Source organism: Mustela nivalis (genome assembly GCF_964662115.1).
Source record: "Mustela nivalis genome assembly, chromosome: 19".
NCBI lineage: Eukaryota > Metazoa > Chordata > Mammalia > Carnivora > Mustelidae > Mustela > Mustela nivalis.
This window is the reverse complement of record NC_139038.1, coordinates 37,678,157-37,705,882: the sequence shown is the minus strand read 5'-3', so window position 1 is coordinate 37,705,882 and position 27,726 is coordinate 37,678,157. Positions and strand designations below refer to the sequence as shown.

The 27,726-nt window shown below is 65.6% G+C and overlaps 2 protein-coding genes across 14 annotated transcripts in view; one reads left to right on the top strand and one right to left on the bottom strand.

The window, feature by feature from the left end:
- The window catches only part of TSC2 (TSC complex subunit 2), a 32,244-nt gene extending 24,255 nt beyond the window's left edge, over positions 1-7,989 (top strand). For 4 of the 13 annotated variants that reach the window (XM_082713495.1, XM_082713494.1, XM_082713488.1 and 1 more), the window contains 15 exons: positions 55-207; positions 307-419; positions 912-1,124; positions 2,038-2,241; positions 2,757-2,825; positions 4,023-4,153; positions 4,593-5,089; positions 5,302-5,377; positions 5,619-5,705; positions 6,447-6,633; positions 6,882-7,021; positions 7,221-7,299; positions 7,372-7,463; positions 7,555-7,653; positions 7,755-7,989. In XM_082713495.1, coding sequence (XP_082569621.1) covers positions 55-207; positions 307-419; positions 912-1,124; positions 2,038-2,241; positions 2,757-2,825; positions 4,023-4,153; positions 4,593-5,089; positions 5,302-5,377; positions 5,619-5,705; positions 6,447-6,633; positions 6,882-7,021; positions 7,221-7,299; positions 7,372-7,463; positions 7,555-7,653; positions 7,755-7,925 — 2,311 coding nt within the window. In that variant the 3' untranslated portion in view covers positions 7,926-7,989. The remainder of the gene's footprint in view (positions 1-54; positions 208-306; positions 420-911; positions 1,125-2,037; positions 2,242-2,756; positions 2,826-4,022; positions 4,154-4,592; positions 5,090-5,301; positions 5,378-5,618; positions 5,706-6,446; positions 6,634-6,881; positions 7,022-7,220; positions 7,300-7,371; positions 7,464-7,554; positions 7,654-7,754) is intronic. The other 9 variants (XM_082713485.1, XM_082713484.1, XM_082713491.1 and 6 more) reach the window with 3 other exon arrangements.
- A 2-nt stretch (positions 7,990-7,991) lies between these two features.
- Positions 7,992-27,726, bottom strand: part of PKD1 (polycystin 1, transient receptor potential channel interacting) — a 41,503-nt gene continuing 21,768 nt past the window's right edge. The window contains exons 15-46 of the mRNA XM_082713482.1: positions 23,788-27,404; positions 23,496-23,645; positions 22,344-22,487; positions 21,956-22,235; positions 21,660-21,873; positions 21,390-21,573; positions 20,900-21,052; positions 20,132-20,276; positions 19,425-20,045; positions 18,942-19,098; positions 18,449-18,701; positions 18,173-18,368; positions 17,119-17,289; positions 16,900-17,043; positions 16,606-16,816; positions 16,378-16,504; positions 15,632-15,748; positions 15,485-15,531; positions 15,053-15,237; positions 14,848-14,941; positions 13,051-13,169; positions 12,772-12,974; positions 12,498-12,692; positions 11,988-12,127; positions 11,532-11,644; positions 11,208-11,355; positions 11,004-11,129; positions 10,573-10,747; positions 10,170-10,460; positions 9,952-10,086; positions 9,564-9,869; positions 7,992-9,468 (exon numbers count right to left, since the gene is read on the bottom strand). Of these exons, the coding sequence (XP_082569608.1) occupies positions 9,001-9,468; positions 9,564-9,869; positions 9,952-10,086; positions 10,170-10,460; positions 10,573-10,747; positions 11,004-11,129; positions 11,208-11,355; positions 11,532-11,644; positions 11,988-12,127; positions 12,498-12,692; positions 12,772-12,974; positions 13,051-13,169; positions 14,848-14,941; positions 15,053-15,237; positions 15,485-15,531; positions 15,632-15,748; positions 16,378-16,504; positions 16,606-16,816; positions 16,900-17,043; positions 17,119-17,289; positions 18,173-18,368; positions 18,449-18,701; positions 18,942-19,098; positions 19,425-20,045; positions 20,132-20,276; positions 20,900-21,052; positions 21,390-21,573; positions 21,660-21,873; positions 21,956-22,235; positions 22,344-22,487; positions 23,496-23,645; positions 23,788-27,404 (9,629 nt within the window). The 3' untranslated portion in view covers positions 7,992-9,000. The remainder of the gene's footprint in view (positions 9,469-9,563; positions 9,870-9,951; positions 10,087-10,169; positions 10,461-10,572; positions 10,748-11,003; positions 11,130-11,207; positions 11,356-11,531; positions 11,645-11,987; positions 12,128-12,497; positions 12,693-12,771; positions 12,975-13,050; positions 13,170-14,847; positions 14,942-15,052; positions 15,238-15,484; positions 15,532-15,631; positions 15,749-16,377; positions 16,505-16,605; positions 16,817-16,899; positions 17,044-17,118; positions 17,290-18,172; positions 18,369-18,448; positions 18,702-18,941; positions 19,099-19,424; positions 20,046-20,131; positions 20,277-20,899; positions 21,053-21,389; positions 21,574-21,659; positions 21,874-21,955; positions 22,236-22,343; positions 22,488-23,495; positions 23,646-23,787; positions 27,405-27,726) is intronic.

Genomic DNA, 27,726 nt, shown 5'->3' with positions numbered 1-27,726 from the left:
CGTTGTGAGAGCCCCTGGCAGCTGAGGTGTCGGCTGATGCTTCTGTCCTCTCAGGTCCCCTGTGGGAGAGTTCCTCCTGGCTGGTGGCAGGACCAAAACCTGGCTGGTTGGGAACAAGCTTGTCACCGTGACAACGAGTGTGGGAACTGGGACCCGGTCGCTGCTGGGTTTGGACTCAGGAGAGCTGCAGGGAGGCCCAGAGTTGAGGTGACGGCACCTTCTGTCCCCTGCCCAGCAGTCCTTGGCGGTGACTGTCCTGGGTCCAGGCACCTTGGTTACACTCTGCACGGACCCTTCTGTCCTCAGCACTGACACTGGTGTGCACGTGAGACAGACCAAGGAGGCGCCTGCCAAGCTGGAGTCCCAGGCTGGGCAGCAGGTGTGCCGCGGGGCCAGGGATCGCGTCCGCTCCATGTCCGGTGAGCCTCGTGGGTCCGCACACTCGCAAAGACTCCTTGGAACGTGGGGGACAAGGTGGTTGACCTCAGGTCTGTCTCAGTGCTTGAACAGCTGGGGTATTGTTTCTGTGAGCCCTCGCCACGGCTATGTAGCAAGGGGCATGCCTTCCTATGACTGGTCTGGGGCCCCCTCATGGCCGCGGGTCTGTCTTTCGTGGCCGTGGGTCTGTCCCTCGTGGCCGGTGTTTCCTGAGAGCCCTCGGCTCCTCTGGTCCTCAGCTCAGCTCACCCTTGGAGCTTCTCTTGCTGCAGCAGGGATGAGCTGTGGTCCAGCCGTGGGGCTCCTTCCTACTGCCCCGGGTCTACTGAGGCTGACCCCCTGTGAGGGCCGTGCCTGGGGAGGGCTGAGCTACCACTGGTCACCAGGCCCTGTGCAGAACAGCGGGTTCTGGGCTGGTGGCTGTGTGGCAGGCAGGTGGTGGTCACCAGCACTCCTGCCTTCCTCTTCCTCAGGGGGCCACGGCCTTCGTGTGGGTACCCTGGACACTCCAGCATCCCACTTCGCAGGTGGCCCCACTTCTCTGGGTGCACAGACGGCACCAGCCAGCAAACCTGAGAGGGCGTCAGCGGGCACCCAGTTCCCAGCACAGGAGAAGACGAGCCTGGCGGCCTACGTGCCCCTTCTGACCCAGGGCTGGGCAGAGATCCTGGTCCGGAGGCCCACAGGTATGGAGGGGCCTGCACTCAGCACACTGGGGCCGCTGCCACCACACAGTGAGCACGGGACCGCCCCCTGCCAAGACTCCAGGTACCCAGGAGTGAGCAGCAGGCACGCGGGGCTGAGGGAGCCCCTGCTCTGGGACTTCTGAGCTTAGTGCCCAGAGGGGAATGGCGAAGAGGCGATCCGGGCGCCTGAGCAGGGGGCCTCCCTCCCAGAGGGCTGCGGCCTGGGGGCGTCAGCCACAGACATGTGCCTCGTATGCCCGGAGCCTGGAGTCCCAGGTCACGGTGGCAGGGCTGTTCGCTCCTGTGAGTTTGTGTCCCGTCTCCTCTTCTTGGAAGAACCCTGGGGATTTAGGGACCATCCGCTTGGCTATATTTTATCTTAATGAGCTGCTTTCTGAGCTGCTGGAGTCTGGGAATGTTGGACAGATGAATTTTACGGGACACGATTGAGCCCATAATGAGTATTGCAAGAATTTAGGCCAAGGCCCAGGGCCTGAGGTCTGTTTTGGGCACAGCGTGGTGGGCAGTGATAGGAGGGGCTGGATGGCAGGCCCTGAGGAGCCTCGAGCGCAGGCACAAGGGCCGTGCACGGGTCCTGGCTCCCGTGGGGGAGCAGGCAGGGAGTAGGCGGGAGACCAGAGGCCCAGGCAGGGCAAGAGGCGGTGGGTCAGGACAGGAGGACAGTCAGTGTGGGAGGTTGACCGCAGGGGTGGTTCCTGGGCCTTAGTGGGAGAAGGACAGAGCCCAGAAGGCCCCCCACCCAGGCTTCTCTGTGCAAGGTCTGAGGCTTTGAGAGGCCTCCGCAGAGCCTGGCCTGGGCACAGTAGCTGCCCTGGGGTGGAGAGTGGCGTCACCGAGGACCAGCTCGCGCGTGCGGCGGGTGACCAGTGCACGGGTGCTGCCCACCCCCCAGGGAACACCAGTTGGCTGATGAGCCTGGAAAACCCTCTGAGCCCCTTCTCCTCGGACATCAACAACATGCCGCTGCAGGAGCTGTCCAATGCGCTCATGGCCGCTGAGCGCTTCAAGGAGCGTCGGGACACGGCCTTGTACAAGTCACTGTCGGTGCCGGCGGCAGGCTCGGCCAAGCCCCCTCCACCCCCGCGATCCAACACGGGTAAGTGCCGCCGCCCCGGTGGGGGATGCGCCTGGCCGGCTCCCTGAGCTCTCCTTGCTGCCGCCCCCGCCTGGAGATGCGGTGCGGCCCTGCGCACCCCGTGCCGGGCACCATCCTCGGCGTGCCCCGGGGCCCAGCAGGGCAGCCGCACATGTGCTGGGGTCTGGGATTGGATGTGCCGAGTCCAGCCCGAGCCTGCCTGTGTGTGCCTGTGCCCTCGCCTGGAGGGGCCAGTGCGCTCCCTCCGGCCTTGCCTGTGGCCTCAGGTGGAGGCCCGGGAGCTGTGCTGGTGAGGAGGAGGGGTGCGCCCCACGCTGCAGACGTCCCTGGCAGCTGCACAGAGAGCCGGGAGCCTGCGTGGGCCGTGAGCCGCCTGCTGCTGGCCGGATGCCGCTGGCCCTCCGCTCTCTCCCTCCAGGCTCGGGCTCTGTGCGGGACTAGCGCTGCCTTTCCTCTCTGCTCGACTATGCGTAGTCTGTCCTTCTGCTGACTGGCCGCTCGCGGTTTCCTTGCAGTGGCCTCTCTCTCCTCGCTGTGCCAGTCCAGTTGCCGAGCACAGCTGCACAGGGGCGTTTCCTGGGCAGGTATTCTCCCGTCTCTCTAAGGAAGATGCTGTTTGCCGCAGAGCGTTCCTCTGCCTCGTCCTCGCTGCCCCCGCCGTCCCTTGTGCAGCCATCCCTCCGCGACTCTGCCGGCGCCACTCCTCGCCCCCCGCCCCGTCCCCTCCAGAGCAGGGCCCCGACTCGCATGGGGACGTCTGTGCAGGATGCCTGTGCTTGGCCGGCGGGCCCCTCTGCCCTGTGCCCTGCCGGACGGGCCCTCACAGCCCCTTCTTCAGGCCTCGGGAGGTGACGTCACGCAACTGAGTCGCAGACGGTCTTCGGGGCCAGCCTGGCCCTGGGGCTCAGCCAGGCTGACCGTGCCCTGGCCTCTGGTGTTCTGATTGGCTTGGACCCACAAATTGGGCTGTGTGTGCCTTTCACTGGGGGCCGGCCCATCACCTCCAGGCCCTGGCGGGGGCAGGGCCTTGACCCACATGGCCCTCTGGCCCGCCTAAGCCCCCATGTGTGTGCAAGAGCCGGTTTGGAAAGGGCAGTGTGCAGACGGGTCCTGGCGGGTGGCTGACGGACTGCACGTGTGTGAGGGCTGTGCCACCGCGGGCTGTGCTAACCCTCATGGCTCGTCACCCCCACCCCTGCCCTGACACTGGCACAGGAAATGCTGCTTTGGGGCATCCTGGCCTCGGCCCTCCCGACTCTGAGTTTGGCTTGGGCTCCGAAGGCGCGTCTCTGCTTTCTGGGTTGGGTTCCCCATCTGTGCGCGCTCAGGGCTTCCTCCTTCATCAGGCTTCGCCTCGGGTCCAGGCAGGGCAGAATCCTGGTGTCCTGTTGCTGGGAGCCGGCCCCAGCTCACTGCTGCTCCTGAGCTCAGGCCTCGTCCGAGGCGGGGTTCAGTGCTCCCTTGCCCGTCTCCCCCACTGGAGCAGCAGGGGCAGGTTCTTGGGGTCCTGGGATGCAGATCCTGGGGGCTGTATGCCCCCCTCGTCACCAGGCTGGGAGCCTATGTTGGAGATGCCCGGTGTCGGGGGCCGTACTGTACCCCTCAGAGTGCTCTCCTGCAGCTGACTGGGGTGCGGGCAGCGTAGAGCCACAGGCGAGGCAGGCCTTGGGTGAAGCTCTGGTGGGGCCCCCCGTACCCTCTCGGGGAGAGGCTCGTACCTCAGGCACGTGAGCTCCAGGGGGCCGGGCCGGCACCTAGTAGCCCCGTCTGTGTCCTCCCAGATTCAGCGGTCGTTCCGGAGGAGGGGAGTCCGAGCGAGGCTCGTTTGCCCACTGAACCCACAGAGTTGGAGGACTTTGAGGCAACGCTAGGCACAGACCGGCGCAGCAGCCGCGCGGAGGCTTACAGCAGGGTGAGTGCCTCGGGGCGCTGGAGCTGCGGGGGGGCGGTGGGGGGGAGGCGCTCTGGGGAGGGGGCAGGGCCTCCCTCCGGGCTCCATGGCACACGGACTTGCTCAGAACTTTGGCGAGTCTTTTGCACGCAGTTTTCTCATCTGAGAAATGGCGAGCCGCCCTGCCGCTTTTGTTCCGCGTGGACTGTCGGGTTTTCCAGCGGGCCCTGCATGGGGGCAGCTGCTCGTCCTTGGTGTCCTTGGTTTGGAGATGCCGAGCTCTGCTGCTCACCAGCGGGTGCTGTCCTAGGGGAGAGGGTGGGACCGGCCGCTTGCTGTTGAGGGGCTCTGTGGCCCTGACTGGGGACGGGGGCGGGGGGCGCTTCATCGCCTCCACGTGATCCCCTGATGGGTGTGCTGGTTCCTCCTGACGGGGGTCCTGTGCACTCCTTCCTGGCAGTCATCATCAAGCTCCAGCCAGGAGGAGAGGTTCCCCGCGGAGGAGCCCGCTGCTGGAGGAGTCCCCATCGAGCGGGCTGTCTCTTCCGAGGGCGCCCGGCCTTCTGCGGAGCTCCCCTTCCAGCCCTCCCAGCCCCTCAGCAAGTCCAGCTCCTCGCCCGAGCTGCAGACCCTACAGGACATCCTTGGGGACCCTGTGGACAAGACTGATGTTGGCCGGCTGAGCCCTGAGGCCAAGACCCGGTCCCAGTCTGGGATCCTGGATGGGGCAGGTGCCTCCTGGTCAGCCCCAGGTGAAGAGAGCCAGGGCCGGGGCCCCACGCAGCCCGAGGGTCCCTTGCCTTCCAGCTGCCCCCGCTCCCCCAGTGGCCTGCGGCCCAGAGGCTACACCATCTCTGATTCGGCCCCGTCACGCAGAGGCAAGAGGGTAGAGAGGGATGCCTTCAAGAGCAGAACTGGGGCCTCCAATACCGAGAAGGTACCCGGCATCAATCCCAGGTGAGCCTTGCCCTCCCGGGCTGATGCTGCTGGACAGTCTCCAGGACGATGTGGGGCCTGGGACCCCACCACAGGCTGGGCTGCAGGTCCACGTGGCCTCGGCACTGTGGCTGGTTGGAGCCACAAGAGAGGCTCAGGCCTGCTGCTTTGTGTGTGGGTGGACGGTACTGGCTGTGACCCTGACCCGGCCCTCCCTGTCTCTCCCCCTGCAGCTTTGTGTTCCTGCAGCTCTACCATTCCCCGTTCTTTGGTGACGAATCCAACAAGCCCATCCTTCTCCCCAATGAGGTGGGTGGGCGCGCCTTATCTCCCCCGTGGGGCCCTCTCGAGCCTGAGTGGGGGGGCGCCTGGGGCTGCCCTAGCTCTCGGCAGTGGTGCCCATGGTCCCAGCCTCAGCTCCCTGGGGCGTCGTGGGGTGATCGACCCCGGTGTGGAGAGCCCTGCCTGCATGGGGATCGAACTGGGGCTGCAGGGCTGGTGGCAGGGGATGGCCTCCGCCCAAGGCTCAGGCAGGGCTCTGTGGCTACAGTCCTTCGAGCGGTCAGTGCAGCTTCTCGACCAGATTCCGTCCTACGACACCCACAAGATCGCCGTCCTGTACGTGGGAGAAGGCCAGGTGAGGCTCTTGGGTGCCAGGGTGCAGCTGTGTGGCCTTCCTACCTGGGGTAGGGGTGAGGGCTTGGATCCTTGTCTGTCACAGAGCTTGGTCACTGCACGAGCGGCCACTGGCCCATGCTCACAGAACCCTGGGCCAGATACTGCTCTGGTGCCAGGGACATGGCGGGAGTGACAGGTGAGCGTGGGAGCTCGCGGTGCCCAGGGGAGTGCCAAGCACTCCACGGCGGAGAAGGTGGCACGTGCGAGCAGGGCAACGGTCGTGTCAGCCATCCAGGTGTGGGAAAGAGAGGAAGGGAGCGTCTGGTGTGGGAACGGCAGGTGCTGGTGGCTGGTGCTATGTCCCCTGTGCAGGGAACAGGAGGTGGGGCAGGGAAGTCAAGGGGAGGGCTCACGTGGGTCATTGGCGTGGACTGCCTCCTGGTCTGTCGGGCAGCTGCACTTTCCTTTCCAGGGAGGTGGGCAGGTGTGAATGCTTCTGAGCAGAGGGTCTGAGGGGACTCTGCCTAAGTGTCTAAAGTGTCCCTCTGACTACTGTGTGGGAGAGCTGGTGGAAGGCGGGTGCTGGTGGGCCTGCTAGGGGCAGGTCTGTGGATTGGGGCTGGGATTCCGAGTGCCAGGATTCTGGCTGTGTTCAGAAGGTCCTGTGGTACCAAGGACCAAATACATATGCAGGAGGGGGAGGCTGGGACACAGCCGTCGGGGGCAGGGTGCCACCATACTCCTTCCTCTCTGCCCACAGAGCAACAGCGAGCTCGCCATCTTGTCCAACGAGCACGGCTCCTACAGGTACACGGAGTTCCTCACTGGCCTGGGCAAACTCATCGAGCTCAAGGACTGTCAGCCAGACAAGGTGTACCTGGGTGGTCTGGATGTGTGCGGGGAGGACGGCCAGTTCACTTACTGCTGGCATGACGATATCATGCAAGGTAGGCGCCTTCCCGCCCCATCGCCCTTTGCTGCTGTTGGCTGTCGGGGGCCTCAGCAGGGTGGGGGTGGGGAGCCGTGGCAGGGGCGCATGGGGCTGGCAGCTCTGCTTCTAGAAGCTCTGCGCTCAGGCAGAGGGGTGCAGTGCTGCCGGCCAGACAGGCCCTGAGGGCCTCTGGGGAAGCCAAGAAGTATCCTTGGAGAGAGGTGTGGGGGACCCGCCCATTCAGCTCTGCCGGTCTGCCTGCAGCGGTCTTCCACATTGCCACTCTGATGCCCACCAAAGATGTGGACAAGCACCGCTGTGACAAGAAGCGCCACCTAGGCAACGACTTCGTGTCCATCGTCTACAATGACTCGGGCGAGGACTTCAAGCTGGGTACCATCAGAGTGAGTGGGGGCAGGCCTGGGCCCATGCCTCTCTGGGGGGACAGCCCAGCAGGGTCCTGTTGTTCTAAGAGGGGAGGCGGCTGGTGGCAAGTGGGGCACAGGCTGGCTCAGGTAGCCAGCCCCCCGCCCACCAGAGCTGAGGGAGGACGTGGCAGACAGTGGCCCTCGGGGCTAGTGACCTCTGCTGTCATCCGGGCAGGGCCAGTTCAACTTTGTCCACGTGATCATCACCCCCCTGGACTACGAATGCAATCTGGTGTCCCTGCAGTGCAGGAAAGGTGAGCCCCGGGGTGCGGGGCCGGGGGGCATTTGGGGCCCTGAGCCCTGGTGTGAGCTCCATTTCTCCCCAGACATGGAGGGCCTCGTGGACACCAGCGTGGCCAAGATCGTGTCTGACCGCAACCTGCCTTTTGTGGCCCGTCAGATGGCTCTGCACGCAAACGTGAGCTGAGGGGAACGGCCCAAGGGGCAGGTGGGACGGGTCCACAGATGCCCCCCCAAGAGGGCTTAGCACTCCCCGCACCCCACCCCAGATGGCCTCACAGGTGCATCACAGCCGCTCCAACCCCACCGACATCTACCCCTCCAAGTGGATTGCCAGGCTCCGTCACATCAAGCGACTCCGCCACCGGGTAAGGAATGTGGGCCCCAGACCCCCTGCGGCCACTGGGTTGGGGGGGGGGGGACAGACCCCCTGTGGGGGGGCTTGCTGCTGACGCTCCCACTCCTGCAGATCCAAGAGGAAGCCCAGTACTCCAGCCCTAGCCTGCCCCTGCTGCAGACCCACGCCCCGGGCCACGGCAAAGCACCCGCTCCAGCGCCCGCGGAGCCTGTGCCGGCGTACGAGACCGGCCAGCGGAAGCGCCTCATCTCCGCGGTGGATGACTTCACAGAGTTCGTGTGAGGCCGCGTGTCGGGGGGTGCACGCGCGAAATAAAGCTGAGGTGCCCACCGGCGGCCCACACACAGATGCAGTCAGCCAGCTGGTTTATTTGACTTTGTCGGATGGGGCCGGGACCAAGGGTGTAGCTTCGGCCATGCCCCCAGCTGTGGTCCAGGGCCACTGGGGCCCCCCTACCACACACGTGCTCTTGTGCACATGGCCACAGGCTCACCTTCCCTGCCCCGGGAGCCAGCCCCCAGGGAGGGCCCGTTCCACCTGAGCACCCTTTTCTTGCCTCCTGCTCCTCCCCAAGACCCGGCACCAGCAGGTCTGGGCCCTGCCTTCTTGCCAGCCTTAGGCACAGAACAAGGGCCCTGGGGAGGGACAGAACTGCCTAGAAAGGGACTGGGCTTTTCTAACAAGCCTCCCCTCCCCAGCTGGACCTGGCCTCCCGTCAGGCATCTGGGGAGGGAGGCCTGCTGCCCCTTAATGTGGGCAACAGTGGGCGCCAGGCTGCTTTGGCCAGCGGGTCCCTTGGCCTTAGTGAAAAATAGAGCAACATACAAAAATATACACATTTTCACCCCATATAAATTACCGACGATAGACACACAGATGGCAGCGGACGGGGAGTGCACTCGGCAGGGGCACAGGAGAGGTAATAACTTAGTGGGGATGGCCACGGGAGGTGCAGGTTCCCTCCCCGAAGCCTGGATCCTTAGCAAAGGGGAGATGTCTGCCCAGGAGGTGGGGCCGGGCACAGCCCGCTGTACCTGAGGACTCCGGTAATAAATTAGCATCTCAGAGGATGGGCACTTGGCCCAATACTGCTCTGTCCTCCCACGGGGAGCCGGGGAGGGGACCCTGGGTCCTGGCTGCCCACACGGCCTCTTTAAAGTGCTGAGATCCCCAGGGTAGAGACAGCGGCTGTCTCCTCCCTGGGGGACCTTCGTGCAGCTCTTCTGCCAGGCCCGAGACCTTGAAGGTGGCAGAAGTTAATACTGAGCGGTGTCTGCTCCGGCTCCCTTCCAGAAGCCGGAGTGAAGCCACAGGCCCGCCCCAGCCAGGGCACGGGTATGAGCCCAGGGCCCCAGGGTTAAGTGCTGCTGGGGTAGACCTTGTTCTTGGCCCACAGGGAAGCCCTCCCGGGGCCAGTGGCCAGGCCCATGCCTCGACTGGCCCGGGCCAGACGGCTGGGCAGGGCCGGCCGTGGGTCTGAGGAGACACAGCGCAAAGGAGAGGCTGGGCGCCTGGTGCTCCCGCGGCCCCGCAGATGCTGTAGTCTCTGCTCCAGCCGATAGACATCCTCTGTGGCCTGGTTGAGTCGGTCGAACTGGGTAAGGAGAGCCTCAAAGACGGCCTGGAGGCGTGAGGGCTCAGGCTCGCCCCGTGGCCCCAGCCGGCCCAGGCCCCCGCTCAGCACGTCTAGTTGGCTGGAGGACGTGGAGGGCCGGGAGGTGTCAGAGCCCCCACTGTGGGGTGGCGCATCCGGGGAAGCCTTGGAGCCCCTGGAGGAGCGGGAAGGCAGCGGCTCCATCCCCTCGAAGCGGACTTTGTGGCGGAACTGGGGGCGGCACAGGGGCTCGGTCAGTCCGGCTGCACCCTGGGCTCACCTGGGCCCAGGGTGCGTCCCTCTCCCCCCCGCTGGGCCGTACCCACCTCCTTAACCTTGCTGAAGCCCATCCAGAGGCGCAGCCTGCGCAGGAAGAGCTCCACCATCTCGTAGTCCTGCGGCTCCCAGGCCGGCCGGTAGAGCTCCCCACGCAGAGCCTGGTACCGCCACCTCAGAAGAACCGTCCCCAGCCTCAGGGCCCCCCACAGCCGCAGGGCCCAGAGCCCCGTGCACAGCAGCGGGGAGAGGCGCCAGGATTCAGTAGGGCACAGGGCAGGACCCCCAGACCCAGGGCACAGCACCAGGAGGGCCCCTGCTGCGCTGCGCATGGAATCCACGCAGGAGGAGACCAGCTGCAGGGGGAGGGGAGGGGAGGCGAGTGAGGGGCGGGTCCCGGGCAAGCCACCCTCCCCCGCCGGCCTCACTGGCACCTACCAGAACAGCCAGCTGGGTGTAGGCCGCCGCGAGTGCCACCAGGCCCAAGGCTGCGCCCGCGAGCTCAGGCAGGGCGCGGCACAGCGTCTTGCCGAAAACCGACCACTGGCGCACGAAGCGCAGCTGCTGCGCGGCCTGCGGGCGAGGGACACCGGCGGATCAAAGGGGCATTGCCGGCCCAGCCCAGCCCCACACCCCCGCGGCTGCCCCGGCCTCACCTTGACCAGGAGCAGGAAGAGCAGCGAGGCGGCCAGACCACGAGCCGCAGCGCTCAGCTGCGCCACCTGCTCGAAGCTGGTGAAGCGGCGCGGGCGGCGACGCAGGAAGCGGGTCCACTGGCGGTCAGCGGCACCCAGCTGTGCCAGGCGCACGAGCGCTGCGGCCGCCGTCAGGGCCACCAGCAGCCACCGCGCCCAGGCCCCGGGCTGCACCGCACGGGCACGCCCTACCCGGCGCCACAGGCGAGCCTCGGCCACGGAGAAGTACAGCGCGAACAGCAGCAGGCTCACCTGCGGGGGCGGAGCCGAGACTGGCTGGGGCAGGGCAAGGAGGCGGGATGGGGGCGGGGCAATGAGGGGGTGGGGCGGGCGGGGCGGGGCCGGGGTCAGGGCCAGCACCTACCGAGGTGAGCAGCGGCAGGGAGAGGCCGGCGCTCAAGCGCTGCAGCGGGAAGGGCCGGACGCTGAGGGCGGTCACTGCGTGCCCGGCCGCAGGGAACTCAAGGCGCAGCGTGACGGCGGCGTGCAGCCCCACGGCCGGGCTGTAGCGCGTGAGCTCCACGAACACGGCGCGGCTCCTATGTGGCAGGAAGGGGGCGGGGTGTGAAGACCAGGAGACCTGGAGCCTTCCGGGAGGAAGGGCTCGTGGGGCGGCATGGGGACATGACATGGGGGCATGGGGTGGAGGTCGTGGGGACAGCGAGAGTCAGCAACGGATGGGGAGCCGCAAAGGTGGTGGTGGGAGGAGGGCCCGTGGGGGCCCCGGCACCGGGGCGGGATGCTGTGGGCCGGGGGTGATGGGGTGGGGGTTGGCGGGAGCTCAGCCAGCCCTGCCTGTTGTCGATCCAGTTGTGCAGCTGCAGGAAACCCAGCTGCGCGCGGCTCTCTTCCAGGCTCAGCCCCAGCTCCTGCACGTATCCCCCACTGTCGTACATGGCACAGTAGCCCCAGGACCAGACCCTGCTGGCAAGGCGGCAGTGTCAGGGCCAGCCCTGCCCCCACCCCCGCAGGAGCCCCGGGAGCGCCCTCTGTGCTCACCCCAGCAGGTCTGGCGCAGAGTAGGCCCATGTCTCTGAGCCGTTGTGGGCAGCGCTGCCCCAGCCAACCCCATAGTCGCCTGTGCTGAAGGAGCCAGAGGCTGCGAAGCACGTGGGCACCCCCGAGCCGGGAGGGTCCGGGCAGAGCGCTGCCGGGAATGAGCACCGTGAGACCAGGAGCTCACTGCAGACCGGCTGCCTGGGCTGGGCCGACGGGAGCACCGGACACCCTCCCTGAGCCCACAAGGCAGAGGCTGTGGTCTCCCAGATGGAGAGCAGCGGGGAGCAGGTGAAGGGCTCAGCCAGGTCGCCAGAAGCCGCTCACCTTCGCGCAGCCGCACCTGCCGCAGTCGCGGGGGCCCCAGCTCGGGGCTGGACTGGTTCCCGTGGACATAGGGGAGCAGCACATGTGACATCCACGGCCAGAATTCCTCAGACCTGCCCAGAGACACAGTCCCACGCTCTACCCCACAGCTCCCTGCACCCATGGGGCAGGCAGGTCAGAGGCCCCGAGCACGTGGCTCCTGCTGCCCCGGCCCAGACAACAGCGGGCCATCAGGGCCCCCTGCTGGGACAAGCGGAAGACGCAGAGTCCGTCCTGGCGTCCTGGTGTTTAGAGCAGTTAAGTGTCATGGGGTACAACCAGAATTGTGCCAAGACACTCGCCCATGTCCCCCAGGGACTGGGCTGGACCAAGGCCAGGGCAGATGGGGCCTGGTCAGCATCAGCAGCTCCCTGGCCAGGCCGACCAGTCTGTGGGTGCACTTGGGGGTGTCCGTACCGGGTGATGGCCAGGAAGGTCCGGCTGCCCAGCTCCTGTTTGATGGCACTCTGCAAACGGTACGCATGGCTGTGGCATGAAGCATCCCCGTGGTTGGCCAGCAGAGTCACCAGCAGGAAGAGCATATACACCAGGAGGCTCTGGGGGCAAGGATGGCCCTGAAGTCAGCTGAGCCCACTCGGCCCCACTGTGACAGAGCTGGCCAGGAAACCACCCACGGCCAAGGGGCCTGGTGCCAAGAAGGCAGCACAGACAGCGGCCAGGGCCCCGCCAGCAGTGGGGGGCAGACGTGATCTCGCCAGAGGCAGAGACCGCCCCCAGGGCCCTCAACACCAGGCAGGAGGAGGCAGTGGAGCTGGACCAGAGAAGAGGCAGAGGGTCCCAAGGGCCTTCCATGGGAAACCAAGGGCCGGGGGGAGGTTTTCAACAACGGGAGAACATATGGGAAGACAGTATGCTGGCCCAGCTATGGGGGAGCAGGGCAGGTGCCGACCCCGGGCCCGAGCTCACCCTCAGCATCCCGTGCAGCTTCTTGACCTTCCGGGCTTCCTCTTTCGCCAGGAAGAGTGCAAAGCCATGGGGGGGCCTCACACGGGGCACACGCTCGCTCACGGGAGTGACCGCGGGGCACTCCACCAGGGTGTCCCCCTCATCCGGATGGAGCCGCTTGACCACCAGTGAGAAGTACAGGGCTTCCAGCAGGACCTGCATCAGGGGTGGGGGGGCATCAGAGGGGCCCGCTGGTGTCGGAGGCTGGCCGCTGGGCCCCCCACACCCCACTTACCTTGATAGGCTCCCAGCCAAGGAAGGAGGCCAGGAAGCTAGAGCTGCTGGACAGGAGCCACAGCACACCCACACCGGGGGTGAAGCTGGCACCCACCCAGCCCGCAACCCCCATGGCCACAGCCACCAAGAGCAGGCTGAGCCCGTGGGCCAGGGGTGCACACCAGGCTGGCAGCAGCCGCCTCCGCAGACCGTCCGCCAGCCCTACGGGAGCAGACAGACTAGTGAGAGGCAGCCCACGGGCAGGGATGGGGGGCAGCTCGGGGACCCAAGAACATACCTGTGTGGGAGAGCTTTGCCGACTGGGGCTGCTCCCAAGTCAAACCTGGGCTGGGTAGCCCCCTCTCTCCCAGCCTGTGCAGTACCAGTGGCTCTGTCCTCTCCCCGGGGGTGCCAGACCTGAAGCACAGGAGTGGGGGCGCCTGTGCTCACCTGTTGGGGCAGCAGGCGGCTCCAGCTGCTGAGTGTCAATGGGGTTGTGCAGCCGCCCCCCACAGGCAGTGGAGGCGGAAGGCGCTGCCCCACACCTGGGAGGATGTGGTGCCAGGCTCTGAACCCCACCAGCGACTCTGAGGAGGGGCCCCGACACCTGCCCAGCTCCTCAGGCTGCAAACCCGCCCCCCCCCCCACCTCCCGCTTCCTCCACCAGGAGCCACAGCCCTCACCCCACTGGTCCGCGATCTGGTCCGTGCTCACTGCACCGCCATGGGGGCATCTGGCCCCATCCCCAAGCCCTGTCCCTGGCCTGCTCTTCCCGCCAGCACCCCGACTTGGCCTGAAACCTGCCAGCAAGCGCTCCCCACCGCCCCCACCTTTGCCCTTCACCTCCCATGCTCTGATGCAGCTCTGCGAGTGATTTTTGGCAACAGTGCACAGCACTCTGCAGAACTGAGCGCCCCTCGTGGCGCCCGGTGGACCTGGCTGGCTCCAGAGCTGCCCCGGCAGGGAAGAGGGGAGCAACTGGAAGCAGGAAGGCGACAGGCGCCTCCAGAGAGCAAGTGTGCACACCTGCCCTGGCTTCTGCAGAACTGAGCCCTGACCAGATGTGGGACACGACTGTGCGCCCTATGCTGCCAGCAGCCCCATGCCCAGAGCCGCGCTCAGTGCGTCTGGCTTCGGGAGGCTTCTACGGAACGGAAGGCAATACCGGTTGTGCAGGTGGGACGCCACTGCCGGGACAGCAAGACGCCAGTGACCGATTCCTCTTGGAAACGGACTTTTCTAATTACAGATCGAGCTTGAGCTATTTGCAGGTAATACGAGTGAGCAGGGGTGCATGTTCCCGTCTCACGGGGACCAGCTAGCTCCTGCTCTCACCAGTCCTTGCTCTGGACGTGTATGTCTGACACGTGGATATGGCGTCTCTTGGGACAGGGTCATAGAGCAGGCGGGGCGCCAACAACACACAGCCTCACCCGAAAGTCTACAGTGCAGGAGAGCAAAGACTGCCTTTTGAGGACAGCATTCATGGACCCCCCCACACCTGCTGATGTGCACACACTAGCGAGCTGGGGGAGGGGGATGAGCATGGGGCGAGGGCAGGCAGGTGGGGCTTCGGGCTGGAGGTGCCGGCCTGCTCCACTTAGAACTACCGCCCCAGGATTTCCCCATGTTAGAAACCTTTTGAATCAACTGGCAATTTCTTCATAAAAATGCAATCATGCCACAGTTATCTGTTTTTGTAAAAGGATTCAAGACACTTTCCCCTTTTCTCTGTGTTCTGGGGCAGTTTACAACTCAGTAAATTTTTGGTTGCTTTAAAATTGAGGAGACTTCAAAGGAACAGGAAAATAGGTATTACCAGAGAAATAGAAGCATACAGTAATTTCCCGAGTCATCCAGGCCAGAAACCTAGAAAGTCTAATAAAAATATAAACTCCCAATAGCTTTCACAAAAACAAACAAAACAACAAAAAGATTGTTTAGGAAACTGGCAGGGCCTGCTCCCTGCAGCCGGGTCACCCTGTGAGGTCCCTCCTACAGGGAAGGGACACAGAGCTCACAAATCGCCCAGCTCCAAAGGGCTTCTCGGCCTGGGCTCTCCCTGTCCCCTAACCCCCAGGAGCCAGGTACTCACAGGCCAGCGAGCAGATCCCTTTCAACCTGAGTGTCCTGGGTGGGGGCCAGGCTGCTGGCCCCTTCAGCGAGGATCTGCCGAATCAGGTCCTCGTCTAGAGGAAGGAGCAGAACACATCAGGGTGGGCGTGGGCCCCTCTGACCCCCCCGCGCGGAGCCTCCTTGGGGAGAGTATGGGGTTGCCACCCCTCCCGACCCATGCTCACCTGAGGCTGAGAAGTACTTGGCAGGTGAGGAGGGGCTGACCAGGGACAGACCGTCCTCCTCTGAGCCCAGCATGCGGCCAACGTGGCCCCGGGCCAGCCGCTGCAGGGTGCTGCCCACAATGGAGGGGTCACTCAGCAAGTCTGGCCAATGCAACGTGTCCTCGCTGGATGGCCAGCACGTCAGGCTGCGGGTGACAGAGGGCAAACAAGGGGGCCCAGGGGACACGTGTGCACACGCTCCCGAGTCCCATCACACACACACACAAGAGGCTTCTCAGCAACGTGGCTGAGACAGCGTGTGGCCACACCTAGGGCCTGCGAACACCCGCAAGGACACACGACACGACCACGGAGCCCACACACCTGCCACGCAGTGTGCACGGGGCATGGTGGGCCTGCACCAAGGCTCAGGTCTTCTCTGCGGACCCCTACCTTTTAGAGTCATCTGAGAAGTCACTTTTCATTTGTCCCGCAAAGGCCTATTGAGAAGAGCAGAGAACTCAGACTCTGGGCCGCCCAGATGTGGCAGCACCCCCCGCCCCCTCCCGGCCCAGGCAGGGCCCCTGGGGCCACACTCGCCTCCACACGCAGCCCCGGGAAGCTGAGCAAGGAGCTGTCCAGCACGGACGGGTCCAGGTAGCTGTCAATGTCCAGGACCGGCTGCCCTGCGGGGGTGGGGCTCTCGCCCCTGGCCACCTACCAGAAGAGGCAGGCGGTCAGCGGGATGCAGCTCTGCCTCCTGAGCAGGGCTAGACTGGCACTGTGCCAGAGAATGTGCTAGAATGAATGATGCATGCGTTCTGTGTCTGCACTGTCCACCATGGTAGCCGCGAGCCCCCTGCTGCTACAGAGCCCATGAATGTGGCTGGTCTCATATGGCCCTAGGCTGCTGCCGGCCACCGCACCGGACTCCCAGCCTCCATCCTGCGGCCGCGGCTGCTCGCCCGGTACATCCCTTGTCTCAGGCGCCCGTGTGGCTCTGGCTATGGGGGATGGGACGGGTCAGCTCACGAGGGTTGTGCGTCAGGGGAGCCGTCAGAGCAAGCGGCTGGGTTTGTCTGCACAGGTCTCGTCGCTGCCCCAGCACCTCGCCACACAGATGCCCCGGTCTCCCACTTCCTCTGAGTCAGTCTGGGGCCTGTCCTTTCAGGAATTTGTCCGTCTCCCCTCGGTCATGGGACCATCCCATCAGCTTCCGCGGCCTCGGCTCCGTTCGTGAGCCCGGCTCCTGCCGTGCTTCCATCCTCGAGCCGCCTCGCTGACCTCGCTGACCTTCCCTGCTGACGAGCCCATGCGCCCTGGGAGCTCCACAGTCCTCAGCCCACCTTGCTCCGGGACATCCGGAAGAGGAAGAGGATGACCAAGTAGACAGGGTAGACGACCACACTGGACACCAGACCCACGGCCACTGTGTCAGCGCTCAACGGGATCCGAGTGGACACAGGCCCGGCGCTGTGGGCAGGAGAGAAGAGAGACCGTGGCTGGGACACGCTGGAAGGGGCGCAGGGGTCAGGCAGGAGGGGTCACCCGGGTCCCCACGGTGCAGCACCCACCTGTGGGCAGCGTCTCCCACGACCCCGTACCACACAGCATTGGCACCCAGGAAGAGGCAGATGAGGAGGACGCAGCAGGTGGCCCGCTGGACTCGCGTGAAGCGGCTGCGTGGTGGCCGGTCCCAGATGGACAGCCAGATGTGCTTGTCAAAGAAGCCGCGCTGCAGCTCGGCCACCAGCAGGCGTCGGGACTGCCGCAGGGCTGCCTCACCTGGGGACAGGGCGGGGCAGGCTTCAGCGGGCCAGAGGCTCAGGGCCACCCCTCCAGCCACAGGGACAGGGATGGGCCCTTACTTGCCGCCGGCACCTCCTTCTCCACGAGGCCGCCGTTGGCCTCGGTCTCCACCGACAGCCACTCGTTGACCAGGAAGAAGGTGCTGCGCGCAGTCTGCAGGTCCCTGACGATGACGTGCTGCAGGAACCAGGCGGGGCTGAGCCCTGCGGGGAGGGGATTCGTCAGGCGGGGGTGGGGCGTGCAGGCCGGGTCGGGTCGCCACAGGCGCCCCCACAGACCTTTGTTGTCGTGCCACACGCGAATCTTGCACACACGGCCGAGGCTGTGTGGGGTGGCAATCTGGAACACGTCCAGGCTGTTGCGGCGGAAGGCTCTGTCCCCATCTAGGTGCCGGTGGCCGCTGCGGCCCTCTGCCCCATACAGCATGATGCCCACGTGTGCCGTGGTGCCTGCAGGTGGGCTGACATTTAGGCCAGACGCGAGAGCCTGGCCAGCGGCCTCTGCTCACCGGATGCGGCCGCCGCACCAGCCCCCTCCGGCGTGCTAGACGCGGCCTGACTGTGCAGCCTCTGCAGCTTAACAGAGGGACTATGGGAGGCCGTGGGGGCCGTGAGCTCTCCAGTCTGCTCCAGGAACGGCCGGCTCCCACTCCAGTGGGCAGCCCGTCCCCGCACTCCCACCGGCTTCCACAGACCACCCCTCTAACGGGTGCTGCCTGCTCGTCTCCCAGGGAGAAACACCCATGACAGTTTATAAAACTCAGTCATCAAAACGGTGAAAGCACAGAAAGGAAGTGAAAAGTGGCAGCACACGGAGTGGAATTCAGATCCAAAGTCAGCGGGCATGTCCACACCGCCTGAGGCTCGCCGTGAACATGCCAGTGCAAACACGACAGCAGTTGGGAGGGAGGATCGGGGCACAGCCATCGAGGCCGGGACGACTGGGCAAGAACGATCACGGCATGCGGGGACGCGTGGGAGCCACGCAGCAAGACGCAGGCATGGGCTCCCCGCACGGCAAGGCCCACAGTTGCATGGGCAGCACCGTCCATACCACTTGGCGAGTTTTTCACCAAGAAACCAAACACTTTGGCTCCCAGCCGGTCTAACAGCAAGTCCCACCATCCCCGTCACTACTGGTCCCGTCTCCCAGCACTGGCCCGTGCTACCTGCACTGACCATCTGCTTGCTCACGCTGGGGGCCCCACACACTCAGCAGTGGATAAAACCAGCCGCCCTTCGTTGGCCACTAAGGAAAGTCACTGGGGGGCGCGGGGGCCCGAGAGAGCGAGAGAGGGTGGCTGGGGGCCCAGATGAGGCAGTCCCCCCTCACCTGAGCCTCGGCCCCAGCCAGTCTTGACCAGGATCTCGTACTTGAAGCGGCCCCCCTTCCCACAGAAAGGGATGACGCGGACCCGGCGGATGTCCAGCTGGTCCAGCTTCCGCAGGACTACAGCCATGACTGCGTAAGTCACCAGGCACACGGAACACGTCAGCAGAACGACGTAGTTCATGCCTGAGGCTGGTTCCTGGGGAGACAGAGCCATCAGGCCTGGAGGCATGGCCCAAGCCTCAGCTTCCCGGGACGCAGAAACACGGTGCCACTCACCGGGAAGACGAAGTGGACGCGGCTGGGGGGCACGAAGAGGCTGGCCCCGAAGGCAGTGAGGTGGCGGGTAAGGCAGACAGCCTGGCTGGGAGAAGTCTCCTCCAAGGGCACGAGCCCCTCCGTCCTCCACATCATCTCCTTCTCGCTGAAGTACTGGCACAGGGACGTGTAGAGGCCCACAGTCACTTCCAGTGCGGACCAGTGGAAGTGGCTGGTCAGGTTCAGGTGATAAGTCCCGCCTGAGTCTCTTGTCCTGGGAGAAGTGGGGCAAGCGTCACACCCAGACCCCACCCGGCCCCAGGCCCTGAGCGAAAGCCATATTCTGGCCCTGAGGCCTCTCGGCAGAGTCACCCTGCCACCATGTGTGGCCAGTCCTCTCACTGCTACGCCTGTTCCCACCAGGAGCGCACATGACCTTGGCACACATTCGCCCTGCCCTTAGAGACCAGCCCCTCCCCACCAACGGGTCCTCGGTGGCGGGGCACGTGCTCACCCCGGGGCGATGAAGAAGGTATAGGGCCTGTGGTCGTCGCCTGCCAGCTGCTCCAGGCGGATCCTCCTGCTGGCCGAGCAGTTGTGCTCGTTGGGCCAGTACGCTGAGTGCAAGTACACGGCCAGGTAGGGCTCAGGCTCCTCCGGCAAGTAGTGCTCTAGAGGGACAAGCACATGGTCGCACGGACGTCCTGGGCCGTTCATGCACCCTGGGTGACCCCTGTGGATGCTCTGGGGCCCTCCCTGGCCCTGGGGGCAAGAGGGCCAGAGAGCTCAGGGATGGCACCTGCTCCACCTTCCCCGCCACCCTCGGGCCAGGCCGCCAGCAGCCTGGGAAGCAGGAGGCAGACCACAATAAAGGCCACAGAGTTGGGGGGTCCACGAGAAACACCTGTTCACCCGAGGTACCTCCCCGCCTCCCCTGAGCCCCAAGAGGCCGGGCCAGGCCTGCAGGTGGCGCCGCCGCGAGGGCCCCAGGACGCACCACTGAGCAGCGTGTAGGTGAGCTGCAAGTGCAGCCCAGCGGCGGGGTTGCTTTCCTCGGGGGTGACCACGACGCCGACTGAGGCCCGGGGCGGGACGACCGCGGAGCCGGCAGGGGCGCGGGGGCCCTGAGCGGCCCGGTCTGAGCTGCTGGGCACCTTCACAGTGATGGCGCGCTCCGAGGCCAGCTGCCCAATGGGGATGTGGGCCCCAGCCTGCGTCTGGAAGGCCATGGAGGCCACCTTGGTGGAGACGGTGTAGTTGCTGATGTAGCCGAAGGGGAAGGGGTTGGAGTCGACCAGGAACATGAGCTGCACCACGTCGCTGAGGTTGGACAGGGCTCCGCTGAAGGCCGTGGGGATGGAGAAGGGGCAGCCGGGGAGCGAGGCGTCGCCCTGGCACAGGAGGCTCCGTGGGTCTGAGCGCTTGCCGCGGGCCGTGATCTCCTCACCCACCAGCGTCAGAGGCTCCTCGTCGAGGACGCGGGAGCGCATGATGATACACATGAGGGCCGACGACAGGTGATAGGCCCTGGACGCCACCATGTGCGCCGGCAGCTCCATGCCCAGCTCCGGCGGCCGAGGGCCCTGCACATCCGCACTGGCCAGGTGGATGAGGTCGCCTGGGGGGTGGGAGAGGCGGGGGCAGATGCTCGCGGGGAGAGGCAGGGGCAGGTGGGAGCACCGCGCAGCCCGGCCCAGCCCGCACCTGTGATGTTGAGGATGCTGTCAGCAATGCCCGTGGGCGTCCCAGTGCCTGCGGCTGTCTCGGCCTGCAGGATTCGCATCATGCCCTCGAGCTTGTGCAGTGTCTGCTTCAGGCAGGAGCCACACACCGGCTCCCCGCTGGACACCTACAGCGAGGCCGGCCCCTCTGCTCAGCTCCATCACCCGGCCACGCTGCAGGGCACCCACTCTGGCCCTGGCCTTCCCCGGAGCCCCTTCATGTTGCAGCTAGAAACCCCCGAATGTGGGTTCTGCCCACATGCCTGCTTGCTGAGAGCTCTCCTGGGGCTTCTCCCTACCCACGGATGAGGCCAGTGGAAGACCACTGTGCGTCCCACCCCATGCATGTCACAGCCACGGGAGTCACGTGTCACATGCCCCCCCCCCTCCCTTGGAAGGTTCTCTGCTCCTTTCTCTGCTGAAGGCTCTACTGCAACTTCCCACCCCTATCAGACTGAGCTCAGCCCTGCCCAGTCCAGTCTTCAAATCCTGGACACCACCAGTGGGTAGCTCTTGGAGCTGCAGAAGCCAGGTCTGCTGGGACTGTGGGCTGGAGCAGGACGGCACAAGAATGGCCTCTTCCATCTGCCCTCCCTACAGTGAGCCTACTCCTTATGCCCTGGGGCCACCCCACACAGGCCGCGGAGGGCAGAGACCCCCATGCCTCTCACACTAGAACATCTGAGGACTGGCACAGGACAGGGGGCACTGGCCAGGACGAGGGCTGCCGAGGGGCCTGAGCACACCCTACCGTGCACTGGGCCAGCGCTGCCGCGATCTGCTGGATGTCATCCACAGTGTTGACCCGTAGCGAGACCAAGGTCTCTGTGACGTTCTTACGTATCTGGGCTTGCAGCTGCCGCCGGGTGTCCAGTTCTGCTGCCGCGGCCAGGTTGTGCTCAGACTGTAGGCATCAAGCACAGGGAGCCGAGTGTGCGACGGCGGCCCCCGCAGCAGTGAGGGCAAGGCACACGCCGTCTCAGCCACCATGAAACCAGGGGGGGGGGGCCTCAAGTCCTGTTTCTTTGGGAGCAAAAGGAGGCTTTCCCAGGGCTCCTCTGACAGAGGCTGGGCGCACCTGGGGAACCCACAGGTGAGGATGGGGGAACCCACAGGTTGGGAGAGGACAGAACAGTTGTTTCAAGGAAATGTGCCAGGGGGACTGATCACTTGCAAAGCTGTAGGGCCTGGCCTGGCCCCACACTCCTGCTGAGGACAGACAAGAAGAAGGGAGTCCTCACCCCTGTACTGGCCTCGTTGAGCACGGTGATGAGGGCCAGCGAGTACTCGATGACATGCTGGGGGTCAGCCTGTCTCAGCAGCCGGGGCAGCATGCTCTCCGTGAGACCATGCAGCCAGGTCATGAGGTCGCCGGGGCCTCCTGGGAGGTTGCCAGGAGGCTCTGGCAGGGTGATGGCCAGAGACCTGTGTGGAGAGGTTCAGCACCGGTGAACAAGTGGGAGTCCCCGCTCCCACCAGCCCTGACCTCCCGGCCCTCCGTCTGGGCTCACCTGTTGAGGGCGACCACAGCCGCGCCCAACTGATCCTGCACCACCACCGCCAGGCCCACCTGGAAGTGGGGTGCGAACCCCGGCGGCAGCACCGCACCATAGGTGGGGAGGCTGCCCCTGTAGATGCAGAACTCCTCGCAGTGGCCCTGGCGACAGCGCCGCAGCAGCAGGGCATACACCAGGGGCGCGCTCCCATCTTCTGCGTCCTGCCAGTCTGCAGGGGCCCTAGAAGTGTAAGCAGGCCGGGGCCCCACGTACCCACCGCGCCTCCCCCTCCCACCCACCACTGCGCTCACCTGTGCACTCGAAGTTGACCTTGGTGGTGAGGGCGCGCACGGCGTCCAGCGGGAAGAGGCGGCAGGAGCCCCCACGTGGGGGCCGGTTTGCGGCGAGGCGGATGGAGGCGCAGCCCTCCTCCTCACCCAAGAGGCCCAGCACCGTGAGGGTGAACGTGTAGCCCTCGCCGTCCCGCAGCACGCCGCGCCGCACCACCAGCCGCATGCCCGAGCTGCCGGTCGACGTGGTCGTCTCGTCCAGCACTAGCGTCTGGTTGCTAAATGTGCGAGCCTCCCAGCGCTGCGGAGGCAGACCCGGGACTGAGGGGCGGAGCGACTGCGCCCCGCCCTCTCCCAGGCCCCGCCCCACCCAAGGCCTCGCCCCTTCCCTCCAGGCTCTTGGGCTCACCCCTCGCTTGGAGCCGGCGCTGCAGTTGTCACACCGGCCCTCCAGATACACGTAGGAGCTGCGGCTCACTGCGTATACCGCCTGCGCCTTACAGGACACACACTCCAAAGACACGATGGGCACCCGGCCCCTGCGAATCAACACCTAGAGACAAGGTGGGATCACAGGGAAGCCATGACCTGAGCCAGTGCCTCTGCTCCTGGGGCCCAGACCCGAGTCTACCCAGCACATTGGGATCGCAGGGGTGCGGTGGCTCCTGGGAGACCTGAGCCTCTGGCCACTGCCTTGGCGCTGTTCTCCTAGTTGGGAAGGCTCGGCTCGGCCTGGCCAGCTCCTCACTAGCCAAAGGTCCAGCTTCCCAGGGCACTGTGGGCTTGGGCCGCACCCAGTACATTCATCTGGCTTTGTGCCTCCCAGGCTGGGGGATGGTGGTGGACACCCAAAAGAACGGAGTCCACACTAGGTTTATTTTCTGTAGCTTCCATGGCCCAGCATGCACCTGGCCCACACAAGGCCCTCAGGTGCTCACCCACGAACAGGAGAACGGTCAGGCGAATGCCTCTGTGGGGAGGGGAAATGTGCGCTGATCGGCCCGAGGCCCCTGCTGCCCTGGGACGGGGCCCGCCTCAGCCAGTCCAGGTGAGGCCCTGCTCTAAGCTCCCAACTTGCCTGACAGCCCCTGAGGGCATGCCAGCTGGAGAGCCCTGATGCTGAGGACAGAGAACGCTATGCTGGGCACTAGCGGAGCCCAGCACACCTGCTCCCATCAACACACCTCCCCCAAAGGCAGCAGGAGTGGCTGTCCCAGGGTCACCCGCTCTGCATCTCTGACCTACCTGGAGGGCCCAGGGGAGGGGAGCATTGAGTACACACACGCACAGGGGTGAGATCAGGCCCCTCCCATTCACAAAAGAGGAAACCCATGTTCTGGGAAGGGGACCTCACGGCGCCTAGGGCCCCTCCGAGATCGGGAGCACAGTGTTGAAACGGAATGTTTTGTTAAGCACTACAACACAGGAAACCCTCTAAGAGCGTTCAGTGTTCCCTGGGGGCAGGTGGCCCTGTATGCTCAGCCCTCCCCGGCAGCTGGGCCCACCAAGGGAGCCTGGGGCTCTGCCTTGCTGGGCTAAGGACCAGGCCAGCAGCACCCACCGTCTGGTTGGTGGCCTCCTCCTTCCGCCCCGCCTTCCACACGGTCAGGTTGAAGGTGTACTCCACGCCGGCCTGCAGGCGCTCCCGAGGGACGGTGACCACGCTGCTCCCCCGGGGCCCAAAGGTCAGGGCACACCCACCAGATTCACTCTGTAGCCACAGGGGAGGGGGTGTAAAACCCTGTATGGCTTCAAGGCAGAACCTGGTCCAGGGCACAGCTAGAAGACCCCCTCCCCGGGCTGGGCAAACGACTGAGGGGCGGGGACCATCCATGCCCTGCAGGGCACCTGACCTGGGTCGAGGCCACACAGGCCCAGTGGAAGCTGAGCGGTGTCTGGTCGCCATCTTCCAGGTTGGGATCATAGGATTTGCTGCCGTCCAGCACCAGGTCCTGAGTGTCTGACCACACGCGGTACGACCCGCCCTCAACAATGGGCACCAGGCGCTCGGGCACCACCGTCACGTTGGCTTGGATGCTCCGCGCCAGCGGTGTGTCCCCGAACGACACCATGAAGACGAAGCAGTAGTGGCCCACAGGCAGGGCCAGCCGTGGCACCACCAGCTGGGGCCGGCTCACATCTACACTGGGCAGGGCCACGGGGGCCATGCGCGCAGGCCGCTGGCAGCTGGGGGCCCGGTATACCTGCCAGCGGTACTCAGTCTGGTAGGTGACACAGTCGCGCAGGTTGACGTGGGCCTCCAGGTAGTTGCGCTGGGAGCGCCGCATCAGCACCTGCAGGGGCAGGGCCACCTCCACCTCGGGCTCCCTACAAGCCAGCACATGGACGGTGACCGTGGCCTGCGCCACAAAGAAGCTCACCAGGTTGGAGGCATTCACCTCCACGCGGTAGTCCCCGGGCCGCAGATAGGAGTGCTCGGCCCAGGGCTCCTCCGTGTCCTCCACCAGGGCCCCATCCCCAAAGTCCCAGCGATAGGCCACGCGCCGGGGACTGGGGCTCGTGGCGGCCTCAAACCGGGCAGAGCGGTTGGTAAAGCAGCGGCCACTGCGCAGCACCACCTGCTGGATGGGGTCCTGGACCTCGGTGGTGAGAGTCAGGTTCACCCCGCCCAGCTCGTTGAAGGCGCGCACGTGGATCTCCAGCAGCCCCGCAGCCACCGGGGTGTAGGTGACATCTCGGCCCGACAGGATGACCAGCGAGTCCCCCTGGACCTTTTGCAAGGAGAAGTACCACGCGTAGGCCACGCGGGACCCCCGCTGCACGCGGGCGGTAAAGTTCCTCTCCGTGCCCGTGGGGATGCCCGGTTCACAGCAGCCGGGCACCTGCAGCCCCCCCACAGCCTCCAGCACCAAGACGCGCACCTGGGCCTGGGCCCGGCTCACGTGGTTCTCTGCCTGCACGCTCACCACGTGGTCCCCAGCCCGGGGGAAGCTGCGGGAGAAGTGGGGCCCGGGCAGCACCTCTGGGCCTGCCCCGCTGACCTGCACAAGGAATCGCACGGCTGAGCCGGCAGCCAGCACGGCCTGGAAGTGCACCCGCTGCCCGGGCTCCGCCACCTTGCTGCTGGCCCACAGCACCAGGCCCACGACGGGCTCCTCCACCGTGAGCTCATGGGTGGCCACAACCCAGCTGACCGCGTTGGAAGCATTAAGCTGAACGGAGGAGGTGCCGGCGTCGCGGAAGACCACAATGACATGCTGACCGAGCCTGCTGCCACCTGGAACCGTCCAGCACCAGCTCACGTTGGTTCCGGAGTCCAGTTGTCCCCAGAAGGGCACAGAGGAGCCGGCTGCCACAAAGCTGCGGTCTGGCTCGCCGGCCTTGATGCTGAGGCCCCTGACGGGCACCTGCACGGCCACCTCGAGGGTGGCATTGGCCAAGCCCAGCTGGTTCTCAGCCGTGACCGTGACCAGGTACAGACCGGGGCTGGGGAAGGCGTGGGTGGTAGATGGCTCCGGGGTCTCCCAGCTCATTCCTCCCTCCAGGAACCAAGTGTAGATGACGCCACTGCCCCCAGACAGCTCAGCACAGAAGGTGACACTGACATTGACCGCGGCGGGGTTTGGGGAGGCGGCTGCAGCCAAGCTGCCCACGGGCTCCACAAAGTCCACAGTGCGGTTGGCCGAGGCGCTGCCCAGCATGTTGGCAGCCCGCAGCTGGATGTGGTAGGTACTGGCCTCGAGCACGGTGAGCGAGAAGGTCTTGCCGCTGCCAGCCAGGACTGGGCCGCCATCCCGCTGGGCAGCCCAGCTGTAGGAGATGTTGGTGCCGTCTCTGACCGCGGCCTGCAGCTGCAGCGTGCGGTTGGTGGGAAAGCAGCAGCCGCCACCGCCCCCCGCCACCTGCAGCCCCTCGATGTGCCGCAGGACATAGATGAAGATGCTGTCCTGGGCGGAGCCCACCTCGTTCTCGGCCGTGACGATGATGTTGAAGGTGCCCACCGAGCGAAAGGTGTAGGAGATGGTGGGGCCCCCAGGGATGGGCGTGCAGCGGTCGCAGAGCACCCAGGAGTAGCGCACGTTGCTGCCGGCCTCCAGGGACGTGCTGAAGCTCACGCTGGCATTGAGGGGCACCACCGTGCGGCTGGCATTGACACCCAGGCCCCGCACGCGCTGCTGCACCGTGACATTCAGGCATGCTGCGCCACGGCTCACCTCGTTCCATGCGTGTACCCTGACAGTGAAGGGGCCCGTGCTGTTGTAGGCGTGAGTGGCCGTGGGGCCCTCAAGGCGCCCGCCGTCCCCCAGGTCCCACAGGTAGGTGGCGGGGTGGCCGCGGCCCACAGCCGAGAAAAGGTAGGGCTGCAGCAGCTCCAGCACGCCGGACCCATTGACCCGGATGCCCGAGAGCTCCACAGGCTCCTGCACCTCCACGAGGGCAGAGTCGTTGGCCGCCGAGATGTTGTTGGACACGGCGACCGTCACCAAGTAGGAACCGGAGTCCGCGTAGGTGAATGTGGCCTCGGGGCCGCCGACATGGGCCACATCCTCAGTGCCAAAGTCCCAGGCATAGCGGTAGAGGGATGGGGGCCAAACCTGAGCCACCAGATGGGCCTCCTCCCCGAGCCGCACCAGCTGCCTCTCGGGCCACAGGGTCACGTTGCCCACCTCGGGCTCCACGCACACGCTGCTGAAGTAATGGGCCTTGTTCACCTGGCTCGACAGGACCAGTGCCAAGGGGAACGTCCCACTCCGCGTGAAATTGTGTGTCACCGTTGGGTCCCCCGAGATGGTCGTGTTGGAAGAACCGTCCCCGAACGTCCAGTCAAAGACGTAGTGCGCAGGGTCCCCAGTGACATGGGCCGTGAACCGGGCGTGGGGCTGTGAGGGGATGCAGGCTGCGGGCTCGATCCGCAGCACCTCCAGGACAAAGACGTGCACGGGCCGGCTCAGGGCCAGGTGGCCCGCAGGGCTTGACGCACCCACGGTCACTGTGCAGTTCTGGGCGTGGAGGTACACATGCTCCACTGTGGACTCGGGGCCCGTGAGCACCACGCCGTCCCCCATGTCGAACGTCCATGTGACGTTGTCCCCAGACTGCAGCGTGGCACTGACCGTCATAGGTGCGCCCTGCTCCACCGCCGGGTTTAGGCTCACATGCAGGCCCCGGAGCTCCTCGAAGACGCGGAGGCTGAGGCCCGCCACCACGCTGCTCACCGTGTTGTTGACCTCTAGATGGACGTGGTACACGCCCCTGGAGGCGTACGTGTGGTTGACCTCTGGCTGGGGCTGCGTCACAGCCGGGGAGCCATCCCCGAAGTTCCACGTGTATAGGACGCCCCCAGGCCAGGGCAGGGGGTGTGGGGAGAAGGTGACAGGCTGGCCGGCCACTGGGACATGGCTTCCCACGGCCACAGCCAGGGCCGGTAAGGCGGCTCGCACACTCACAGGCACTTGCTGCGTCAGGTTCTCGAAGGCATTGGACACCAGCAGGGTCAGGTTGTACTCACCTGGGGGACAGGCCTGAGTAAGGACCAGGGCCACTGCCTGCGTGGCAAAGTCAGTACTAACCCCGTGTTGCTGCACATTGGGGCCCCTCGGGATGACAGAACAGGGCCCCGGGCCAAATGCAGAGGGAGGACGCCCTTGGTTCCTGCGCCGGGTGTGCCCACGAGGCACGCGTAGGGTACCAGCAGCATGGGGTGAGACATGGGGCAGATACAGGGACGAGAGGAGGGGCAGCTCTGTCCCAGGCCGCCCTGAGCCCCAGTCAGAGGCAGAGGGGTAGGGGCGCCGAACTCTACTCTGTATTCCGAGTATGCGGCTTCTAGT